Raw genomic sequence first — 22,342 nt, 5'->3', positions numbered from 1 at the left:
CTCTATGGTTCCTTGGCTATATAGGAACATTCAGCTCGCCCCAACATTATCCGAACCGGAAGGAAGGTGGCAACCGAGAGTCGCCAAGCAAAGGGCCGCTCTATCTTGCCTTTGTTCTCCTCTCGGTGGCTACTGCGCAGGCGTAATCGCCCCGGTACCGTCCCCACCTTCCCGGTCGCGGGCGCAGCTCGGTAGCGCCGGCGCACTGGCGCGCTCCGTTTACACGCTCCGGGGCCTGTAGGCGCCGCGAGTTCCGGCTGTCGCCGTCGCCGCCGCAGCTCCTGGAGGTCGGTTGCGACGCGTAACGACGCCGGGACGAGCGCTGCGCCTTCTTCTCCGATATGTACCCGAATTGGGGCCGGTATGGCGGGAGCAGCCACTATCCGCCGCCGCCGGTCCCGCCGCCACCGCCGGTGGCGCTTCCTGAGGCCTCGCCGGGGCCCGGGTACTCGAGCTCGACGACTCCCGCGGCCCCCTCCTCTTCTGGCTTCATGAGCTTCCGCGAGCAGCACCTGGCGCAGCTCCAGCAGCTGCAGCAGATGCACCAGAAGCAAATGCAGTGCGTGCTCCAGCCCCATCACCTTCCTCCGCCCCCCCTGCCGCCCCCGCCGGTGATGCCGGGGGGCGGCTACGGGGACTGGCAGCCACCGCCGCCGCCGATGCCCCCGCCACCTGGGCCGGCTCTCAGCTATCAGAAGCAGCAGCAGTACAAACACCAGATGCTCCACCACCAACGAGACGGGCCTCCTGGTTTGGTTCCCATGGAGCTGGATTCTCCCCCTGAATCTCCCCCAGTACCGCCAGGGTCTTACATGCCCCCGTCTCAATCTTACATGCCTCCACCTCAGCCACCACCCTCGTACTACCCCCCGGCCTCGTCTCAGCCCTACCTGCCTCCCGCTCAGCCGTCCCCTTCTCAGTCCCCACCTTCCCAGTCCTACCTGGCGCCCACCCCATCTTATTCTTCCTCTTCCTCCTCCTCGCAGTCCTATTTGAGCCATTCCCAGTCCTACTTGCCCTCTTCTCAGGCATCTCCTTCCCGCCCCTCCCAAGGCCATTCTAAATCCCAGCTGCTAGCTCCGCCACCGCCGTCCGCCCCTTCTGGGAATAAGACAACTGTCCAGCAAGAGCCTTTGGAGAGCGGGTCCAAGAACAAGAGTGCTGAACAGCAGCAAGCTGCCCCTGAGCCAGATCCCTCTACGATGACTCCACAGGTAAGAAAACATCTGCCCAAGCTGCGGCTCTCACCAAGAGGGCCCTAAGTGAGCAGGCCTGGGGGCTTTACCCAGTGCTTAGCCTAATTCCAACACACGATAACTGGCTAATTTACACTCCAGAGTATTCCATAAAAGTCAAAGGTCTGACATCCCAGCTTTTCAATTAGCTGAATGTGGATTATTAAAAGAACAGTGTTTGAAGATATTTCTAGACACCAGAGTGATGGGGTGGCTCAAGAGTTACTTCTCAGATATATTCCTTGGTTTCCTTTGATCATGCTTCTAGGTTTTATTGCTGTTGCAAAGGGCTTTTTTGTTGTTGTTGTTTAATTGTAACTTAAACTAAAATTCTATTTTAGAGGCAGCATAAAAAAGAAGCTTCTCAAAGGGCTGACACCTGAAATGCATATGAATCTTATGACCAGTTAGTTTCTTTAAAAGAAAATTAAGGGCCACTGATAGCTGTCAGCTTCCTGAATTAAGAAGTCTCAGCAAATGAAGGGTGGAAATCTTGTTCTAATCAGGAACATCCTAATTATGTTTATAGATGTATATGCAATACCTAGGGAAGTCTACATATTTGACCTTTTTGGGAATCTGTTGGTCATTTAAGGAACTGACCCATACATCCTGTTCTCACATCACTTAAAGATAGTTTTGAGACATGACTAATTTGCTGCATTGCATTGTTGTTAGCATTTACTCCACAGTAACAGCCTTGGAATTCGGCCAAGTTTTAAAAAAATGGTGGTGACATCTCTTCATTCATGAGAGAGCCAATCTTCTAAACTTCTCTTTCAAGTGATGCTTCCCTGTCAAAGATTGATAGGGTAGCAGTAATAAATGAATTCCTGTCTTCAGAAAGAAGATAAAATTAAAGTGGAAGAAATAATTTGTTTTGGTTTCTTAAAATAGACACTTTTAGCAATTAGTAATCTACCTAGATTCCCTCATGAAAAAAGAGAATCTTTTAATCTACAAGCTCAGATTTACATATAAAGATTTCCAAAAGATATTATTCTAATTTTACAGTGGTTTGGCATTAGAAATTAAGAAGAGAAACAGGTTGTTTTTTTTTGTTTTTTTTGCATCTTTATTGCAGTATAATTGCTTTACAATGGTGTGCTAGTTTCTGCTTTATAACAAAGTGAATCAGTTATACATATACATATGTTCCCATATCTCTTCCCTCTTGCGTCTCCCTCCCTCCCACCCTCCCTATCCCACTCCTCTAGGTGGTCACAAAGCACCAAGCTGAAAACAGGTTGTTTTAAGTAAGCAAGATGTGGTGCTTGGCACATCATCAGGAGAAAACACTTGAGCTGCTGGGGTAAAACAGTAGAATGAGAGATTCTGTTAGCTTACACCAAATTAGTACTATCCCATCAGGTTTTTTCTCCAGATTCCTCCATTATAATAGAGATGGAATTTTTGCCCCCTTTACCACCCCACTCTGAGATTTCCAGTGCTTTTGTTGTCCAGCACTCTCAGAGTTAGTCCAAGCCAAAATATGACATTTATATCCTCATCTCTACTGGACTTTTTCTGGCCTCTTAGACAAATGAATTGTTTTTTGGTAGTGGGGGATGGGGGGCGGGAATCAGACCGGTCCTTAATATGAATATTTAGCACGAACACTGTTTTTGTTTTTCTGCCTTTGTACCCTTGTCTATAGTGAACTTCTTTTAGTGCTTTGACTATTCAGTGCCTCAAATTCTTTGATGAGAGCTGTAAAGAAAGTGGTGGAAGATGAGATTTGAGAGGTGGGAATGGGCCAGATCAAGAAGGCCCTTGCTAAGCCTTTTTAGGTTTTTTTTTACCTCTCTCTAGAATTCATCCCAACTTCCTCAACCCTCTCTCCCCCCTTACAGTTGTATTGCTTTCGAGGCACATCTCAAATATCAGGGTCTCTATGAAGCCGTGCTTCAGCTTACCTGTGTGGTTTGGTTCTGTTCTTCAAATCTTAAGTCCCTTGCAGACAGGGACTGCCTCACTTACCTTTTTATCCCCTGTAGCACCTGGGCCAGTGTCTTGCCAATTTGTCAGCTCTCCACAAAGTTTTGTTGAATAAGATACAAGAGTTGTCGTGTTCTAGACTTAGGATACTTTGGTTTATTAGGTGGTAAACATTTTCTTCATGCCAGTGCCAATCTCTGACAATTAACCCTTCTTTGTTGATTCATATTTTATTTTTGGAATATTTCATTAAAAATTTTTTATGGTGAAAGATTTTAAACATGCACAAAAGTAGAGAAAATGGTATGATTCTCCCCATATACCCATCACTCAAATTCAACAGCTATCAAGATGTTGCCATGTATGCTTCACCTAGGCCTTTACTGTTGTTCTTTTTGTTTGTTTGTTTGTTTTGTTTTTTGTGGTACGCGGGCCTCTCACTGTTGTGGCCTCTACCGTTGCGCAGCACAGGCTCCGGACGCGCAGGCTCAGTGGGCATGGCTCACGGGCCCAGCTGCTCCACGGCATGTGGGATCTTCCCGGACCGGGGCACAAACCCGTGTCCCCTGCATCGGCAGGCGGACTCTCAACCATTGCGCCACCAGGGAAGCCCCTTTACTGTTGTTCTTGCTGAAATATTTTTAAATGAATCAGCTCTCACATCATTTCCTTCCTACATTCTTAGACATTTTTTTTAAAGGACTTTTTCTAAGGTAAACACGTTATAACACCTAACAAAATTAACAAGTTTCTATCATCTAATACCAGATCTGTTCAGATTTCCCCTATTGTCTCATCATACTAATAAAAATAATTCCTTGATATTATCCATGTTAAAATTCCCCCATGGACTTAATAAAGTTTTGATGGTTTGTTCAAATTGGGATTCAATATAAACATTTTGGGGCAGAATAATTCTGTTGTGCGGCTGTCTTGTGCATTGTAGGATGTTTAGCAGCAACTCTGGCCTCTACCTGCTAGATACCAGTAGCAGCCCCCAGTTGTGACTACCAAAAATGTTTCCAGGTATTGCCAAATATCCCCTGTGGGGCAAAATCACTCTCACTTGAGAATCCCTGATTTAGGTCAGTCTCTCCTATTCTGTTTCTCTACCCTTGTCATTGAGCTTGTTGAAAAATCTGTATTAGTTATCCTGTAGAATGTCCCACGTCCTGGATTTGTCTGCTGTCTCGTTGGTGTCATTTGACTTGTTCCTCTCTCTCCCATGTTTTTTTTTGTAAACTAGGCATTAACTGTGCAACCTTCTTAGATTTAAGTTCCCCTTTCTTTTGGCAAGTGTACTTCGTAACCTAGGAAGTGCTGTGTACTTCATTTGCATCCCATCAGGAGTCACTCAATGCCTGGCTGTCCCATAGTTAGTGGTGCCAAGATTGATCAAGGGGGGGGTGACTGGTTTCTCTGCTGTAAAGCTTCCCATCAATCTTCAATCTAATATTTCATCTAGTGGTTCATCCGTTGATGGTCTTTGCTTGAGTAAATTATTTCTTTGTTAGAGGTTGCAATATGGTGAATTTTTTTTTCTGCTGTTTCTTCTATATTTACCATAAGGAATTCTGTAAAGAAAAACTTTCACTCATGAACTAGGGCTGTTTGATTGGACATACAGTTAGCATAGAAAAGACAGGATAAGTGCTTGATATTCTTCCATTTAATTTCTAGTTTTCAGAGTAAACTGGTGATATAATGGAATGTGTCTTTTTTGAAGAATTAACTCTTCTGTATGTTTTAAAGGACTGGCTAGTTAAAATGCATACTGGTCTTTTTTTAATGAACTGTGATTTATTCTTTTATTCTTAAAACTTATTTAGGTAAAGCTGTTGACTTTGATTAGAGTTTATAGCCACTATCTAATACTTAAATATATATTGAGTAACAACTGTGTGCCAAGAACTGTGCTTAGTACTGGAGATGAAATGGTGAACAAAATAGACAAGGTACCTGCCCTCATTCACTTGTTCCAATGCGGGGAAAAGACATTTAAAAAGTAATTGAAGACGTGTAAGGTGCTGTGGAATTATAAAATAGAAAATATCACTAGACCATTCCGTAAGGATTAGGAAAAGGTGAGCTTTTTTAAGCCCACCATTGTATTCACAGGGCCTTGCTCAGGGTCTAGCACATAGTAGGTGAAGAATAAATATTTTTCAAATGATTGAATATAGCTGGGAGCTCTAAACTAATTGAAGAGACCTCCCTTTGCAAGTAATATTTAAATGAAACCTGAAGAATGGGTAGGAAATAACCAGATACGAGTTCAAAGAATTAAGTTCAGTAGGGCTTACTGAAGGTACAAACCAGGCCAGGGAGGACCTATGAAGACTTTATCCTAAGGGCAGTAGGAAGCCATTGAAGGATTTTATATAGGCAAATGTGACAGATTGGCTTGTTTGAAAGTTCACACTGCTTTGGGGAGAGTGGAATCGAAAGGAGCAAGAGTGATTTAGAGAGAATAGTGAATAGAGTGATCCAGGCAAGAGTTAGTAGTGGCTTGGACTTGGATGGTGATGGAGGAGATGGAGAGAAGTGGAAAGACTGGAGAAATATTTTGGTGCTAGAATCCAGTTGGAGATTGAGTAGTAGTGGAGAGGGAGGCATCAAGGACGATTCCTGGGTTTCTGGGATAGGAAACTGGGTGGATGGTGGTTCCATATACTAATAACCTACAGGAGGGGGAAGAACAGGTCTGGGAGGAAGGGAAAATGATGAGTTAAGTTTTAGACTTACTGAGTTTAAGATCCTTGAGACATAAGATTCTAAATGGAGATGTCCAGTTAGAAGTTAGATACAGGTCTGGAGTCTAGAAGTGAGATCTGGGAGACATAGACTTGTGAGTCATCAGCATAAAAATGGTATTTGAAGGCACAGAAATAGATGAAGTCTCCTGAGGAGTGTGTGTAGAGTAAGAATAAAGTTTAAAGGACATTGAGCCTAGCCCTGCAGAACCACAGTACCTAAGGGAACCAATGGGAAGAAAGGCCAAATAGGTAGATGGAAAATCAGGACAGTACAGTGCCACAGAAGTGAAGGGAAGACTGTTTCTAGGAGGAGGGTGTAGTCAGCTGTGTTACTGCTGAGAGGTCAAGCAAGATGAAGACTGTGAGTTATCTTTTGCATTTACTGACATGTAGATTATTGTTGACCTTGGCAGGAGCAGTTTCATAGTGACTGAAGCCATATTGCATTGATTTGAGGAGTGATGGAAGGTGAGGAAATGGGGATGGTGAGTATAGACAACTCTTTTAAAGAAGTTTGACTGAAGGAGAGAGAGAGAGAGAGAGAGAGAATGTGGGCAGGAGCTGGAGGAAGAGGCACAGTAAAGGAGTTTTTTTTTTTAAGATGGGACCTTAATTCCTGGAATAGAGTGTGAACTTCAAAAATGTTGAAAATAAATATATTTTAAATAAATTTTAAAAATGGAAATCCATTTCATTATTTTACCGTCCCCCCTCCCCATCCCACTTGCTTTAGGATATGACATTGAACATTTAATGTTACAGGCATTTATCCTAATCAACCTGGACAGGAAAGGCAACCTTTCAAAATTAATCTTTAAAACATCACACACATAGACGCATGTGTTCATTCATTCATTCATTCATCCATTCATTCATTCATCCTCTCTCTCTCTCTCCCTGTCCCTTCTCCTTTATATTTCCCTACTTGGAGAATCTTTTAGTACCTAGTTCCTTACTGTACTGGTAGCAAGTGGTCAGTAAATACTTGCTGAATTAATTAGCATCTTTTTTGGTATTTATGACAGATACATCCTTACTTTTTAACTCTATTCAGTCTCTCTCTCTTTTTTTTTTTTTTGTGGTACACGGGCCTCTCACCGTTGTGGCCTCTCCCGTTGCGGAGCACAGGCTCCGGACTTGAAGGCTCAGCGGCCATAGCTCACGGGCCCAGCCGCTCCGCGGCATGTGGGATCCTCCCGGACCGGGGCACGAACCCGTGTCCCCTGCATTGGCAGGTGGACTCTCAACCACTGTGCCACCAGGGAAGCCCTATTCAATCTCTTTTTGAATGTGACATTTACTGTGATTTTCCTCTACCTATGAACTAACATCCCATATGAGATGGAGTTGTCTGATATAACGGGACATTCAGAAGAACTGGCTACTATTTCAGCTTCATTAGCAAGTCCAGGCAGGTTTTATTCCTTTTTAAAATAGAGATAAAGCAACCTTCTCTGGGGTCACTGAGGACATTTCTGAATGATTTCATCATTATTCATTTGCAGAGCTTTAAAAATGTGCCAAAGCCTCGTCCTAGGATTGAATTAGATCTGGTTTCTGCTTATTGGGTTCATATTAAATAGAAATTGATCTACAGTGCATACTGTTAGTAAATCAACAAGTACCTGAGCTCCTAACAAGGTTCTTAACCTTAGACTAGGTCTAAGACAAAGATAGAAAGCACAAGAATAAGGTGGGTATAAATTGATAAGGAATCTAGACCTGAATAATCTTCCTATCTATAGCCACTGGCTTCTAGTTTATGAAAGATAGTTTGCATCTTTGTATGTTTTGGTGATGCTTTCAAAGTAACTTAAAAAAAAAGGAAACTTTTAACTTCTACTTGAAAGAGTTTATTAATTTTTTAAAGCTAAAAAACAAGCCTGTTGCTGTTTTCAGTATTTTCATACAATAATGGAAGAAAGTTGAAAATGTTCTAATACCACATAATTGTTGACTATCATGAACAGTGTGTTGGTTTTTTTTCTTTTTTTTTCATGTTGAATAGTAAAAGTAATTATATTTCAGGAACTGATGATTATGTGTATGATAATAAAAACGAGAAAAACCCAGTCATGACCCAAACTTCAGGATGGAGTTAGTGAGATGGAATTTACTCTTCCAAAGGGATGTAGCAAGTTTCAGGTCATAGAAATTAGTAGCCTAGAAGGGAAGTCTTTAGCTGATCAGCAACTATTTATTGACACTCTACTGTGTGTTCCGGCACTATGCTTAAGCACCAGACAGGATATGAGAAAAGCATGAAACACCTCTCTCCCAAGACAGTTACTTTCTGCAAATGAGAAAACAGATAACAAGACAGTATGTTTCATGAGAAAAGAGTATCATGTATATTTGCATGTGGAAAATTGGAGAGGATGTACAGTAAAATAGTAACAATATAGGAAATCCTGGTTATCCAGAGGCAATGAATCTCAGTGAATGCAAGTAAAATGAATCCATTTAACACAAGGACCAAAAGTTTATTGTAAAAAGTAAAAAATTTAATTTGGGACACAATCTTGAAAAATAAAGCTCAAAAATCATAAAGAACAGCTGAGTCTTAGCGTTTATAAAGAATAAAGTGTAGATTAGGTTTCTGTACTATAATTTTTGTGACAAAATTGTGTGACAACACTATATTATCATCATTTATTTCATTTTTGAATATGTTGAAAAAATATTTTAGGGATTTATACATTTTTCCAAGGGCTGTTTTTCAACATTTGATATTCATGTCATTCTCTTTTGCAGTTCCTATTATAAAAATTATTTTTGGTTGTTAACTGGTAGTACTTCTGCTAGATCCTGCATCTTTATAATTGTAGTAGAAGTGTATGCTATTGTTTTTGTTTTTGTTTATATGCTGTTGTTAATTATAGAAGTATATAGGGCAGTTCATTAGTGAATATTTTAGTGTTATGACAACTTTTTTTTCCTTATGCCACCTTGTAACCATGGGGAATTATATAGTGAACACTGGCATAATGAAGATCCTGTAGTTACTTCTGAGTGGTGAGATTTTTTTTAAATTGATTTTAATTATTGCTTATTTGTAGTCGAGTCTCTTTATTTGAGGTATTTATATTTTATAAAGTTGTCAAGAACACTGAATTAGTGAATACTGAACGATTGCTCCTGGGGGAAGTGCAGGGTTAGGTTCCTGTGGGCCTTCGGTCACATTTTCTTCAACCAATCAATACATAACCTTGTTTTATATGTGTTTCTGTTTAAAAACAAATTATTTAATGTATATTGTTGATTCATTAACATTGAACTCACAGCCAACAGCACTATAACACATGCCTGAAAGAAGCTTATCCAACACAAGTATTTTCTTCTTAAGGCACATCATAGCGTTCTCGCACTTAGGAATACTAGACAGCACTTCAGCACAATGCTTGGGGCCATTTTAAACAGCAAAATCTTCAACCAAAAAGTACAGAAATGTGAAAAATGTGGCCCTAAATAGACCTTGAAAAGAACACTTATTTACAATATAAGAGCTAAACAAAAAGGCAGAGCATGGCCGTGTTCTGCCTCAGACAGGAACGTGCAAGTCAGATAACTAATTTTTTGCCCATCTACGCGTGTCCACAAATCACTGTGAAAGTTCCCTGAGTGTTGATTTTGGAGTTAGAAATAAATTTTAGCAAGTTGGCAAATTCACAAATACAGAATCCATGAATAATCAGGATAGGCTGTATCTTCTAATTTTTTTCCACATTAAACTTATTACTGTGGTAATTTTTAGAAAGTGGAAGCACAAAATAAGCTTCCAGAAAATCAAATTACAGTATAACTTGGAAGACAAAGTGAAACTTTTAAAATAAATAGAAAGCATTCTAAAACACAGTGTATTTTCATTTATGTATATATACCTGGGTATGGCAAGATTAATGATACAGCAGGTGTTTAAAAGAGGGAAGAGAAGACAGAGAGAAGAGGTAGGACTGTTTATTATATTCATTAATCACGAGACCCCCGTGGATAAAACTGAACCAACTAAAGGCAAGTTAAAAACAATAGCTATGAATACTGAAAAGATTTACTCTGATCTTTTATCAGAAAGACTACTCTCACCTCCAAAAGCATGTTTTTTTAATGAGAATAGAGAAGTATGTTGAATTAACATGTATGGTTTAATTTAAATATATAAATTTGGGGGAGGAATTGAAAGATCATGTTTATTTATTTGCCTTTCTCAGTTCAGGTTTGCCTTTTATTATATATAAATACATGAACACAGACACAAGTGTAGCTCCCTGTCAAAACCAAGTTGCAGATATACAGGATTGTCAATTAAAATTCTTTTTTTTTTAATTTTTAAATTTAATTTAATTTATTTTTTTATACTGCAGGTTCTTATTAGTCATCCATTTTATACACATCAGTGTATACATGTCAATCCCAATCTCCCAATTCATCACACCACCACCACCATCCCCGCCACTTTCCCCCCTTGGTGTCCATACGTTTGTTCTCTACATCTGTGTCTCTGTTTCTGCCCTGCAAACCAGTTCATCTGTACCATTTTTCTAGGTTCCACATATATGCGTTAATATACGATATTTGTTTTTCTCTTTCTGACTTAAAAATGGTTTCTGTTGTAGGAACAGCAGCAGTACTGGTATCGACAGCACCTGCTTAGTTTGCAGCAGAGGACAAAAGTGCATTTGCCGGGACACAAAAAAGGTCCTGTTGTAGCAAAGGATGCAGCTGAGCCAGTAAAGGAAGAAGTTACTGTACCTGCCACCAGCCAAGTACCAGAACCCCCTCCATCAGAGGAGCCCCCATTACCACCCCCTAACGAGGACGTACCACCTCCTCTCCCACCTGAGGAACCCCAGGTAACCATGAAGTTAATTACTTGGTATTTATTAAGTTGTTCCATTTTTTTCTGCTTCATATATATATGTACCTTTGTTATATATAAATGGATATATATTTTCATTTTTTTTTTTTTAAGTGCATGTAAAATTTCATGTGTGGAATAGTCAGATGTGTGCCATATCGGGTTTAGAAAAGGCATTTTTTCATCGTTTAAGTGAGAGTGAAGAATTAGACACTCTTCTGAATTGAGTGTCTCTAAGCACTAAAGGGATGCAAGTGTGGGTGTTTTCATATTGGCAGCACAGGGCAATAATTAAGAGATTGAGCTTTTATTGTCAAACTGCCCGGGCTGTAGTCCAGGCATTGCTACTTGCTGGTGGTGACTCTGAGCAAGTTAGTTAACCATTCTATGCTTCAATTTCCTCATCTACAAAATGGGCATATTCAAATAGTAGCTTTCTTATTGAGCTATTAAAGCATTAAATGTGATAATCCTTGTTGCTTAGCATACTGACTGGCACATGGAAAGTTCTCACGTTGGTCCAAAGGTCATTGTTCTCCCAAGAGCCTTATATGGAAACATTAATGAAACATGATGATTACACTGTAGGCAGCTGGTGAAAAGTGACTAAGGTGAAAAAAGAAATTTCTCATATAGTGAAAAGGATAGTAACTGTGGATTGACTTTCTGCTGGGGAAATGGTTATCCTATTTAGGAACAGTGAGGTGATTATTCTCGTAAAGACTGTGGGATTTATAAATTCCTTTGTATTAGTATCCATGATCACAGTATAGATAGAACTAGGTATTTTATCTAAGGATAGAATAGCTTTTCTCATAGTTGCAGGGATTCTGGACTTTATAACACAATACTATTACAACATAATACTTTATAAAATATTCAGGTTTCTTATTAATTTGGTTGCTGTTTATGACTTAGAAAAAGAAAAAAACTGTACCCTCTCTTTTATCTTTAGTCTGAGGACCCAGAAGAAGACGCCAGGTTAAAACAGTTGCAGGCTGCAGCAGCACACTGGCAGCAGCACCAGCAGCATCGAGTTGGCTTCCAGTATCAGGGAATAATGCAGAAGCACACTCAGTTACAGCAGATCCTACAACAGTACCAGCAGATTATACAGCATCCACCACATATACAGGTGAGTGCTTCCTCAGTTGCCACATGGGAAATTGCCCCAGGATGTTAAAGGGATTTGTTTCTCATGAAAGAGATTTAAGTATGAAGAAGGAAAGATATCAGATGTTTCGTCTGGAGTGCCCAAGTAGTTATTTGTCACATTACTGGGGGCTTGGAAATGTGGTATTGTGAAAATGCTCTTGGGGAAGGGCGGGTATAGTGCAATCTTCTGATCATGTTAACCCAGGCAGATGTTAGAGTACTGTTGCTAAGAGATTTAAGAACCAGGGCTTCTTACAGACTCACAGACATAGAAACAAACTTATGGTTATCAAAGGGGAAAGCAGGGGGAGGGATAAATTAGGAGTTTGGGGTTAACAGATACACACTACTATATATAAAATAGATAAACAACAAGGACTTAACTGTATAGCACAGGGAGCTATATTCACTCTCTTATAATAACCTATAATGGAAAAGAATCTGAAAAAGAATGTGTGTGTGTGTGTGTGTGTGTGTATACATATATATATACACACACACACATATATATATATATGGTTTTTTTGTTTTTTTTTTTTGCTGTACACGTGAAACTAACACAATATTGTAAATCAACTATACTTCAATTTAAAAAAAAAAAAAAAGGAATTCCCTGGTGGTCCAGTGGTTAGGACTCTGTGCTTTCACTGCTGAGGGCGCGGGGTTCAATCCCTGGTTGGGGAGCTAAGGTCCTGTAAGCCGCGCAGAGTGGTCAAAAAAAAAAAAGAAGAAGAACCAGGGCTTCTTATGTCACTTCAAGGTAACCTGTGTTTTTGCCTGAAAAGCACTGCAGTAACAAGCAGAAATCCACCAGCAAGATCAAAGCAACCACCACAAAAAACCTAAGCAAATGCACCACAAAAGATGAAGTGACTTAGATACTTGTTTGTCTTGTATCTGTGAGGTATAAACTTATGTTTATATGTCTATAACAGATCATTTTCAATAGTAATATTTAAAATGACCCATAGTAGTAATAAAAACTTGAAAAATACTTATTGCTGAGACAGCTATTCGCTTTAGTGTTTGGTAGATTTTTTCCAACTCAGTGATAACATATAAATAAGTCAAAGGAAGAAAGGTGAATGATCATCATGGAAAGGATTTAACAAGCTTATCCTTAGCCTCCCAAAGTCTTGTGTTCTAATTTCCTAAGGCTGCAAATGCCCTTGGTTCATTAATATTTTAACTTATGATTAATTTTCTTATATGAATGTCTTGAAATAATTTTTATCCCTTTATTTGTAGACCATGTCTGTAGATATGCAGATGCGGCATTATGAGGTGCAGCAGCAGCAGTTTCAACATCTCTACCAAGAATGGGAGCGAGAGTTCCAGCTGTGGGAGGAACAGCTTCATTCCTATCCTCACAAAGATCAGCTTCAGGAGTATGAGAAGCAATGGAAAACATGGCAGGGACATATGAAAGCCACTCAGACCTATCTCCAGGAGAAAGTCACTTCATTTCAGAACATGAAGAACCAGTATATGGGGAACATGTCCATGCCACCACCTTTTGTCCCATATTCTCAGATGCCTCCACCTCTACCAACAATGCCTCCTCCGGTATTGCCTCCATCATTGCCACCACCAGTGATGCCCCCTGCCCTGCCTACTTCAGTGCCACCACCTGGCATGCCCCCACCTGTGATGCCACCTTCTCTACCAACCTCTGTGCCCCCACCTGTGATGCCTCCATCTCTCTCTTCTGCAGGGCCACCACCAGTTCTACCCCCGCCTTCCCTCTCTTCTGCAGGGCCGCCACCAGTTCTTCCCCCACCGTCTCTCTCTTCAACAGCGCCTCCACCTGTTATGCCCCTCCCACCATTATCTTCAGCCACACCTCCTCCAGGAATACCTCCCCCTGGAGTTCCACAAGGGATACCTCCTCAGTTAACAACAGCCCCAGTTCCACCAGCCTCCAGTTCTCAGAACTCACAAGTTCCAGAGAAACCTAGACCAGCACTGCTTCCCACTCCTGTGTCTTTTGGTTCAGCCCCACCCTCAACTTACCATCCTCCATTGCAATCAGCCATTGGCCCATCTGAACAAGTGAATTCTAAAGCTCCACTGAGCAAGTCTGCTCTGCCGTACAGTTCATTCTCATCTGAGCAAGGACTTGGGGAGTCTTCAGCTGCTCCATCTCAGCCAATCACTGCAGTCAAGGACATGCCAGGGAGGTCAGGTGGATTGCTTCCAGATCCTCCTAGAAGCAGTTACTTGGAAGGTCCAAGAGGCCCAAGGTAGGTCTGCCTTTTTTTTGGGAGCGGGTGGGGAGTGGGGGTGTGGTGGTTTTGCTGCTTTGCTGATACAGGCTGAGTAGGCTTTTATGTTCTCTTTGTACTTATACAAATATACATTCCTGGTTTACAGTTAATAATGTTAGTGTTGTTCACTTATTAGACATGACATAATGAAATCTAGAAATGGCAACATGCCCCCCTTTCTTTGATGTCATTGCTTTTATCCTGTATGTAGCGATTTTAGTCCAGGATGAATGTAGTGGTTTAGAGTAATGCTTATCAATTCCTTAGCTTCAGAAGCAATTTTTATTAAATTTATTGATCTTTTTTGCTTTTTGTTTATGTAACAAATAACTGGATTGGTAACTTTCTGTGACATGATATGCCAGCTGTTGGAGATAAAAATGAATAAGCATCTAGTGAAATAAGGTAATGGAATTTAGTGTAAGGGTAAATAGGACTTTTATTTTATCCATTTGTTCAGCAAATATTTATTAATATTTGTGCCTCCAGCAGTGAATGTAACATAACAGACACAATCCCTGCCCCCATGGAACTTTTATCCTTTATATTTTCCTCAGTTTAGGAGATGTTTTTTTTTTGTTTGAACCACATTTTTTAGAAAAGCACACAAAACATTTACTAGTAGTTTCTAAATTTTTTCTTTTACCTTTTAAAAGGTGTTAAATTTATTTTTCCAAGTTCGTAAAAATATTTTTTCCCCAAGTTGGCCTAAATGATAATTTTCTTATAGAAAAACATTTTCAATCAGATTTTTTTCCAATTGGAAATCGTACTGGAAATACTCCTTATACAAAATTTAGACAGGACAGGAAAGTATTGAAAAAATGTAAAAGTCACCTAATTCTACTATCTGGAGGTAATAATTTTTAAAACATATGTCATAAAAAATTGAAGCAGGGCTTCCCTGGTGGTGCAGTGGTTGATAGTCCGCCTGCCGATGCAGGGGACACGGGTTTGTGCCCCGGTCCGGGAGGATCTCACATGCCGTGGAGCGGCTGGGCCCGTGAGCCAAGGCCGCTGAGTCTTCGCGTCCGGAGCCTGTGCTCCGCAACGGGAGAGGCCACAACAGTGAGAGGCCTGCGTACCGCAAAAAAAAAAAAAAAATGGAAGCATACTAAGTGTATTATTTTGTAACTTGGTTTTTCCACTTGTCAGCATTGGTTAGTTTTCCATCTCAGTGTTGATGGATCTACATCATCATTTTAAATTTTAACCTGATTTCAATATTTGAAAACAAAATATATTTTTTATTTGTTCTCCAAGTTTATATTCAGAAAACAGAACTCCATCCAAAAATGAAAGCTAATTAAAGGCAATTAACGTGAATTCCGCTGAGTACCAGAAGCCTTGTCAGAAGCTTTACATACATTATCCCATGGAGTCTTCTCGACAACCTGTGAACTTGGCAGTTTCATATCCTACATTTACCCTTTACAAACTGGGGCTGAGAGGATTGGATAACTTGCTCAGGATCATGTAGGTGGGAGGGTAGAGCCTAAGTCCACATAGTGGGAGCTGAGTCCAGAGGGTCCCCAGAGCAAGAGCACTAGTTAAGCACTGTGTTTAATGCCGTGATTCAGTGATGTTCATCCTGTCAGTGATTACAAGTGCATTTGTAGTCCTGATTTATTTGGCATGTGTTTCATCTTGATTTGAATTCCTACTTATCTCCTGGATTGAGCATTACCTTTTAGATACGGTAACTGATTTGCTATATGAGAAGTACGTTCTTATAACCTCATAAAACATAGATTTCCTGCTTCCTTTTTTCTGTCATAATAATGTTTTCTCTCTTTTGCCTACCAAATCTTGACTTTGTAAATTTAGGACCTACTTTAACTTTTTTTCTTTTGCCTCAGGGTACAGTTAATAATTTCAGTGCTAGGAGGATCTTAGCAGTTACCTAGTGCAACTTGCCCTCTATATAGCAACTCACCTTTGTGTTGCATTTTGTCATCCTAGGTCTTGCACATATTAGCTCATTTATTCCTCTCAGTGATCTCATGAAGTAAATGGATAAAGGGAGCTGAGATTTGGAGAAGTTATAAATAAATTGCCCCGGATGACACGGCAAATAAATGGTTGAGGTGGGGTTAGAATCCAGGGCCTTCTGACCCACTCTTAAGTCCACTGTGCTTCCTGTGACAAGCAGCTGATGGGCTCTGCTCGAGCGTTGGCACTGTGATAAGGAACACTGCCCCACGAGGTGCTGACAGTTTTACAGAAATTGTATTTCTTACGTTGAACATAAATGTGTTGCCTTGACTTCTGCCTGTGGATTCTAGATCTGCCTGTGTGGTGCAACACATAGTGATTTACCCTGTCCCTCTTCTACAGTGTATCCTGCCGTTGTCTAAAGACCATCCTCTTGTCTCCCTCGACCCACCTTAACCATTCTGCTGTGCCATCACATAAACTGAAGTTCTCTTCATATTAACATCGGTGCTAGCTTTGTCCTGCTGTATAGTTCACTGTCCTTTTTTAAAAAAAAAATTTATTGATTGATTATTTGGCTGCGCTGGGTCTTAGTTGCAGCACTCAGGATCTTCGTTGTGGCGTGCAGGATCTTTTTAGTTGTGGCATGTGGAATCTAGCTCTCTGACCAGGGATCGAACCTGGGTCCCCTGCACTGGGAGCATGGAGTTTTAACTGCTGGACCACCAGGGAAGTCCCTGTTCACTGTCCTTTGAAGGGCCTTTGGTTTATCAGTCTCCTTCAGAATGAACACTTACTTCAGATGGAGAAAGACCATAGGCCTATTACTAACTTTGTTATAAAAATGTACTTATATAGCTGAACAAATTGCGTTTTTTTGGGTGGGGGGGTCAGTACTCTCACAGTGTTGACTCATGTTGAGCTTAACATCAATTTGGCCAGCCAGGTCTTTTTCACCTTACTGTTATTAAGCCAGTTCTCTGTCACCCTGAACTTGTACAGTTTTTTGTCTTGTGTTCTTTTTTTTCCTAAGACTTTACATTTCGTCTAGTTAGGTTTGGGCCTGCATTCTAGTCTGCTGAATCTTCACGAATGGAGATTACACTGTTTTTAGATATGAGATATCCCTTCCTGGCTTTTTCCACCTGCAGCTTTGATAAGGATGGCATATTTTGTCCTTGAATTGTATCCTGCTCACATTTCTACCTTGTTTTTTTTTTTTCCTACCTTGTTTTAAAAACCTTTCCCTGATCTAGCTGTGTCATTGCCATTTCTATTACCCTTCTACTTCTTTTGTTCACTTAGCCCATGTAAAGTATAGTTTGTGACTGTTGCCCAGGCATGGTTTTTTTTTTTTTTTTTTAACCTTTGTTACGTGGGAGAAAAAGAGATCAGTGGGAAGCCGGTCAGTGAGTAAAAGAGACTGAGGTAAGAATAATCCACACTATTAAGAAAACTTGTGAATTTCCTTTATTAGTTGAATTCAGCGTTTGCTATATATATAACATACGGTAAGCCACTCTGTGTGCGTGTGTGTGTGTGTGTGTGTGTGTGTGTGGTTTCTTAAACAAAGCTGGGTAGAAAAACAAGAACTGAGAATACAGTTAACTGATTTACCAATTACGCACTGTTAAATAAAGTACTGGAAATTACTTTGAGTTTTTTGAAAAATCCAGATTTAGGCTGCTTTCTAAAAACTGAAGGTTTTCAAAAAATCAAGTGACATAAATGCATCATATGTGAGTAGCACACCACATTGTTGAGCATCTGGGGCAGCTTTTTGAAACTGTTTATGTGTGTATGTGTCATTGGATTCATCAAGTCTTGTAGAAGACTACCACAGCTCCAGTAAACTGTCATGTTAGTAGATGTTGGTTTCCAAGAATCTTTTATTTTCAGTAATAAAACTTACTTATTGAAGAGGAACATACAGAGATGTGCACAATCATAAGTGTACAGCTTAGTAAATTTTCACAGATACACCTGTGTTATCGCGACTCAGATTAAGAAACAGAAATTAACAGTGTCTGAGAAGTGCCACTCATGCCCCTTCCCATTTTTCCTCATCCCAAAGATAGCCACTATTCCAACTTTTTACACAAGAGATTAGTTTTGCCTATTTTTGAACTTTATATAAATGGACTCATGCTGTATGTACTCTTGAGTCTGGCTTCTTTCACCTAACATTATATTATTGTGAGATTCAGCCATGTTGTGTGTAGCTGTAGTTTGTTTCATTCTCATTTCTTTACAGTATTTTATTGTATGAATATACCACAATCTGTTTATCCATTCTAATATTGATGGTCATTTAAGTTTTTGGTGGTTATTATGAAAAACACCGCTTTGTGTCTTTGGTGCTATATATGTCCCTTTAGGGGGGTGTGTGTGTGTGTGTGTGTGTTTGTATTTAATTTTGTTTAGATATATGCCAAGGATGGGAATTGCTTGGTCATAAGAGTACGAATATGTTCTGCTTTGATAGATATTGTCAAACAGTTTCCAAAGTGGTTGTGTCAGTTTACACTCTCACCACCAGTGTTTCTGTATTCCATTTTTTTTGTATCCTCATTAGTACTTGGTGTTATTAAACTTTAAAATTTTAGCAATCTTGGTGTATGTCTCGTGGTATTGTAATATGGCTTTAATTTATATTTCCCTGATGATGAATGAGATTGACTTCCATTCCATTTGATTTTCGTTCAGTTGGATTTCCTCTTTTATGAAATGCTGATTCAAGTCTTTTCCCTGTTTTACTGTTGGGTTATGTTTTTTTCTTATTGGTTTGTAGGAGTCCTTTATATATACTAGATATCAGTTCATATGTCTAGATTGTCTTGACTGTTTCTCACTCTGCAGCACTTTTTGCATTCTTATCCTTCAGTATACTAAAAAAGTAGTCTTCACTTTACCATCTAGATGGTGCATTGGAACCTTTCTAAAAAATATTTATTTAGGGGCTTCCCTGGTGGGGCAGCGGTTGAGAGTCCACCTGCCGATGTAGGGGACACAGGTTCGTGACCCGGTCCGGGAGGATCCCACATGCCGCGGAGCGGCTGGGCCCGTGAGCCATGGCCGCTGAGCCTGTGCATCCGGAGCCTGTGCTCCGCAACGGGAGAGGCCACAGCAGTGAGAGGCCTATGTACCGCAAAAAAACAAAAAAAGACAGATCTATATATTTATTTATTTATTTATTTATTTATTTATTTATTTATTTACATTTTGGCTGCGCCGGGTTTTACTTGCAGCATGCACAATCTTTAGTTGCAGCATGCTGACTGTTAGTTGCGGCATGCAGGCTTCTTAGTTGCAGTTGTGGACTCTTAGTTACGGCATGCGAACTCTTAATTGCGGCATGCATGCGGGATCTAGTTTCCCAACTCAGGATTGAACCCAGGCCCCTTGCATTGGGAACGTGGAGTCTTACCCACTGGACCACCAGGGAAGTCCTGGAACCTTTTTATTTTTTTAATTTAAAAGTAATTTTACAAGTAATTTACAGAATTAAGAATAAAGGCATAATAAAAACAACTTACTAGAAATTTTAATTAAATTTTTTTAATTAATTAATTTAATTTTGTCTGCGTTGGGTCTTCGTTGCTGCGCGCAGGCTTTCTCTAGTTGTGGCGAGTGGGGGCTACTCTTCGTTGAGGTGCGCGGGCTTCTCATTGCAGTGGCTTCTCTTGTTGAGGAGCATGGGCTCTAGGTGTGTGGGCTTCAGTAGTTGTGGCACGCGTGCTCAGTAGTTGTGGCTTGCGGGCTGTAGAGCGCAGGCTCAGTAGTTGTGACACACGGGCTTAGTTGCTCCGCGGCATGTGGGATCTTCCTGGACCAGGGCTCAAACCCATGTCCCCTGCATTGGCAGGAGGATTCTTAACCACTGCGCCACCAGGGAAGCCCCTAAAAATTTTAAAAGAGGGCTTCCGTGGTGGTGCAGTGGTTGAGAGTCCGCCTGCCGATCCAGGAGACGCAGGTTCGTGCCCCGGTCTGGGAAGATACCACATGCCGCGGAGTGGCTGGGCCCGTGATCCATGGCCGCTGAGCCTGCGCGTCCGGAGCCTGTGCTCCGCGGCGAGAGAGGCCACAACAGTGAGAGGCCTGCATACCGCAAAAAAAAAAAAAAAAAAAAAAAAAAAAAAATTTTAAAAGAATAAAACTCTTTGCATCAAGTAAATTTTGACACACAAACATTATAGAAGATGAAATAATTCTGTCACATATTCTTTTAGCAAAGCAGAATGGTCCAGGTTCTTGCCAAAAATATGTGATGAAGTCTTCCCTGTTTAATAACTAACTGGATGACGATACCACATTTCCTTTCTGTCCTTAGAAATATATTGTTCACTCATCCTGTCTTGAGTTTGAGAGTATTCATCTAGGATATTGTCATCCGAGGACTCATAGAGATTTTGCTTGTATGATTAATTTCACATCATTATTAGGACCTAGAGCGTAGCTGTCTCTGCATTTATCTTTTGATTCATTTAATAATTTTTTTTTCTTTTGCGGTATGCGGGCCTCTCACTGTTGTGGCCCCTCCCGTTGCGGAGCACAGGCTCCGGATGCACAGGCTCAGTGCCCATGGCTCACGGGCCCAGCCGCTCCGCGGCACGTGGGATCTTCCGGGACTGGGGCACGAACCCGTGTCCCCTGCATTGGCAGGCAGAGTCTCAACCACTGCGCCACCAGGGAAGCCCTAATAATTTTTTTTTAATAAATTTATTTCATTTATTTTATTTTTGGCTGTGTTGGGTCTTCGTTGCTGTGTGCAGGCTTTCTCTAGTCGTGGAGAGTGGGGGCTACTCTTCATTGCAGTGCGCGGGCTTATTGTGGTGGCTTCTCTTGTTATGGAGCATGGGCTTTAGGCACGCGGGCTTCAGTAGTTGTGGCTCGTGGGCTCTAGAGTGTGGGCTCAGTAGTTGTGGCGCACGGGTTTAGTTGCTCCGCGGCATGTGGGATCTTCCCGGACCAGGGCTTGAACCTGTGTTCCCTGCCTTGGTGGGTGGATTCTTAACCACTGCGCCACCAGGGAAGGCCCATCTAATAATTTTGACACAACTTTCTGTGTCACTTTTCTTTGTCAGGAAATGAAAATTTCTGAATTCTCACTTGTGCTCAATGAACCCTAAAAGCAAGCTGCAGTATTTTGGGCAATGCAAGGAGGGGTGACAGCTTATTTTACAATTCCATCATTCTTTTGTTGTCTTCGTATTTTGATCTTTAGCATAGTTGGGAATAATTGATAAGGAATGATGAGTAATAATGAATTCTAGGATAAGAAGATCACAAAATGTTTCAGTATATAGAAAGAAGATTCCATAATGTATCTTAGGTTTATGAAAGAATTCAGTGGACCTATATGGTAATTGCAAGATAATGTAAACTTCATTCTCTTTTTCAAAAAGTAAATTTTCTCTTTGTTCTTAGGAAAGCCTGTAGGAAAAAAAAAAGTCATGAAATATCAATCCTTACAAATAGAACTGTTTTTAAAAAACTCAAAAACTATAATTGAATCCAGTGAACCCAAATGAACCCCAAGGGTTAATGGTATCTTTTTTTTTTTTTTTTTTTTTTTTTGGCAGTACGCGGGCCTCTCACGGTTGTGGCCTCCCGTTGCGGAGCACAGGCTCCGGACGCGCAGGCTCAGCAGCCATGGCTCATGGACCCAGCCGCTCCGCGGCATGTGGGATCCTCCTGGACCGGGGCATGAACCCGTGTCCCCTGCATTTGCAGGCGGACTCTAAACCACTGCGCCACCAGGGAAGCCCAATGGTATCTTTTGATTAATAGAAATTCTTGATTTTTCTAATTTAGTAGTCTAATTTATTGATCTTTTCTTTATGGTTAGTGCCTTTTCATGTCCTGTTTAAGAAATCTTTGCTTACTCCAAGCCCATAAATACATTATTGTATTTGTTTTCTTTTATTGTTTTACCTTTCTATTTTAAAATCAACAATCCATATAGAATTGATTTTTTTGTTAATGTATAGTATGAGGTAGGGTAAAGTTCACTGTTTTCCATATGGCTATCATGTTGACCCCAGTACCATTTATTGAAAAAGTCATCCTTTTCTTACTACTTTACAGTGTCTCCATCATAACTCAAGTGACTATATATGTGGATTTGTCTGTGGATTCTATTACTTTGGTTTGTCTATCCTTGCACCAGTGTCAAATAGTTTTTTTTTCTTTTTTTTTTTA

General features: G+C 40.7%; 1 protein-coding gene across 4 annotated transcripts in view; it reads left to right on the top strand.

The window, feature by feature from the left end:
• The first annotated feature begins 214 nt into the window (after positions 1-214).
• Positions 215-22,342, top strand: part of YLPM1 (YLP motif containing 1) — a 68,188-nt gene continuing 46,060 nt past the window's right edge. For all 4 annotated transcript variants that reach the window (XR_013827257.1, XM_079914258.1, XM_079914257.1 and 1 more), the window contains exons 1-4: positions 215-1,214; positions 10,543-10,779; positions 11,740-11,919; positions 13,188-14,182. Coding sequence is in view for 3 of the 4 variants with exons in the window: in XM_079914258.1 (XP_079770384.1) it covers positions 342-1,214; positions 10,543-10,779; positions 11,740-11,919; positions 13,188-14,182 (2,285 nt within the window). In the remaining variant the exon portion in view is untranslated. The remainder of the gene's footprint in view (positions 1,215-10,542; positions 10,780-11,739; positions 11,920-13,187; positions 14,183-22,342) is intronic.

Source organism: Stenella coeruleoalba (assembly GCF_951394435.1).
Source record: "Stenella coeruleoalba genome assembly, chromosome: 2".
Taxonomy (NCBI): Eukaryota; Metazoa; Chordata; class Mammalia; order Artiodactyla; family Delphinidae; genus Stenella; species Stenella coeruleoalba.
The sequence above is the reverse complement of the archived record's forward strand: the minus strand, read 5'-3'. Positions and strand labels throughout refer to the sequence as shown.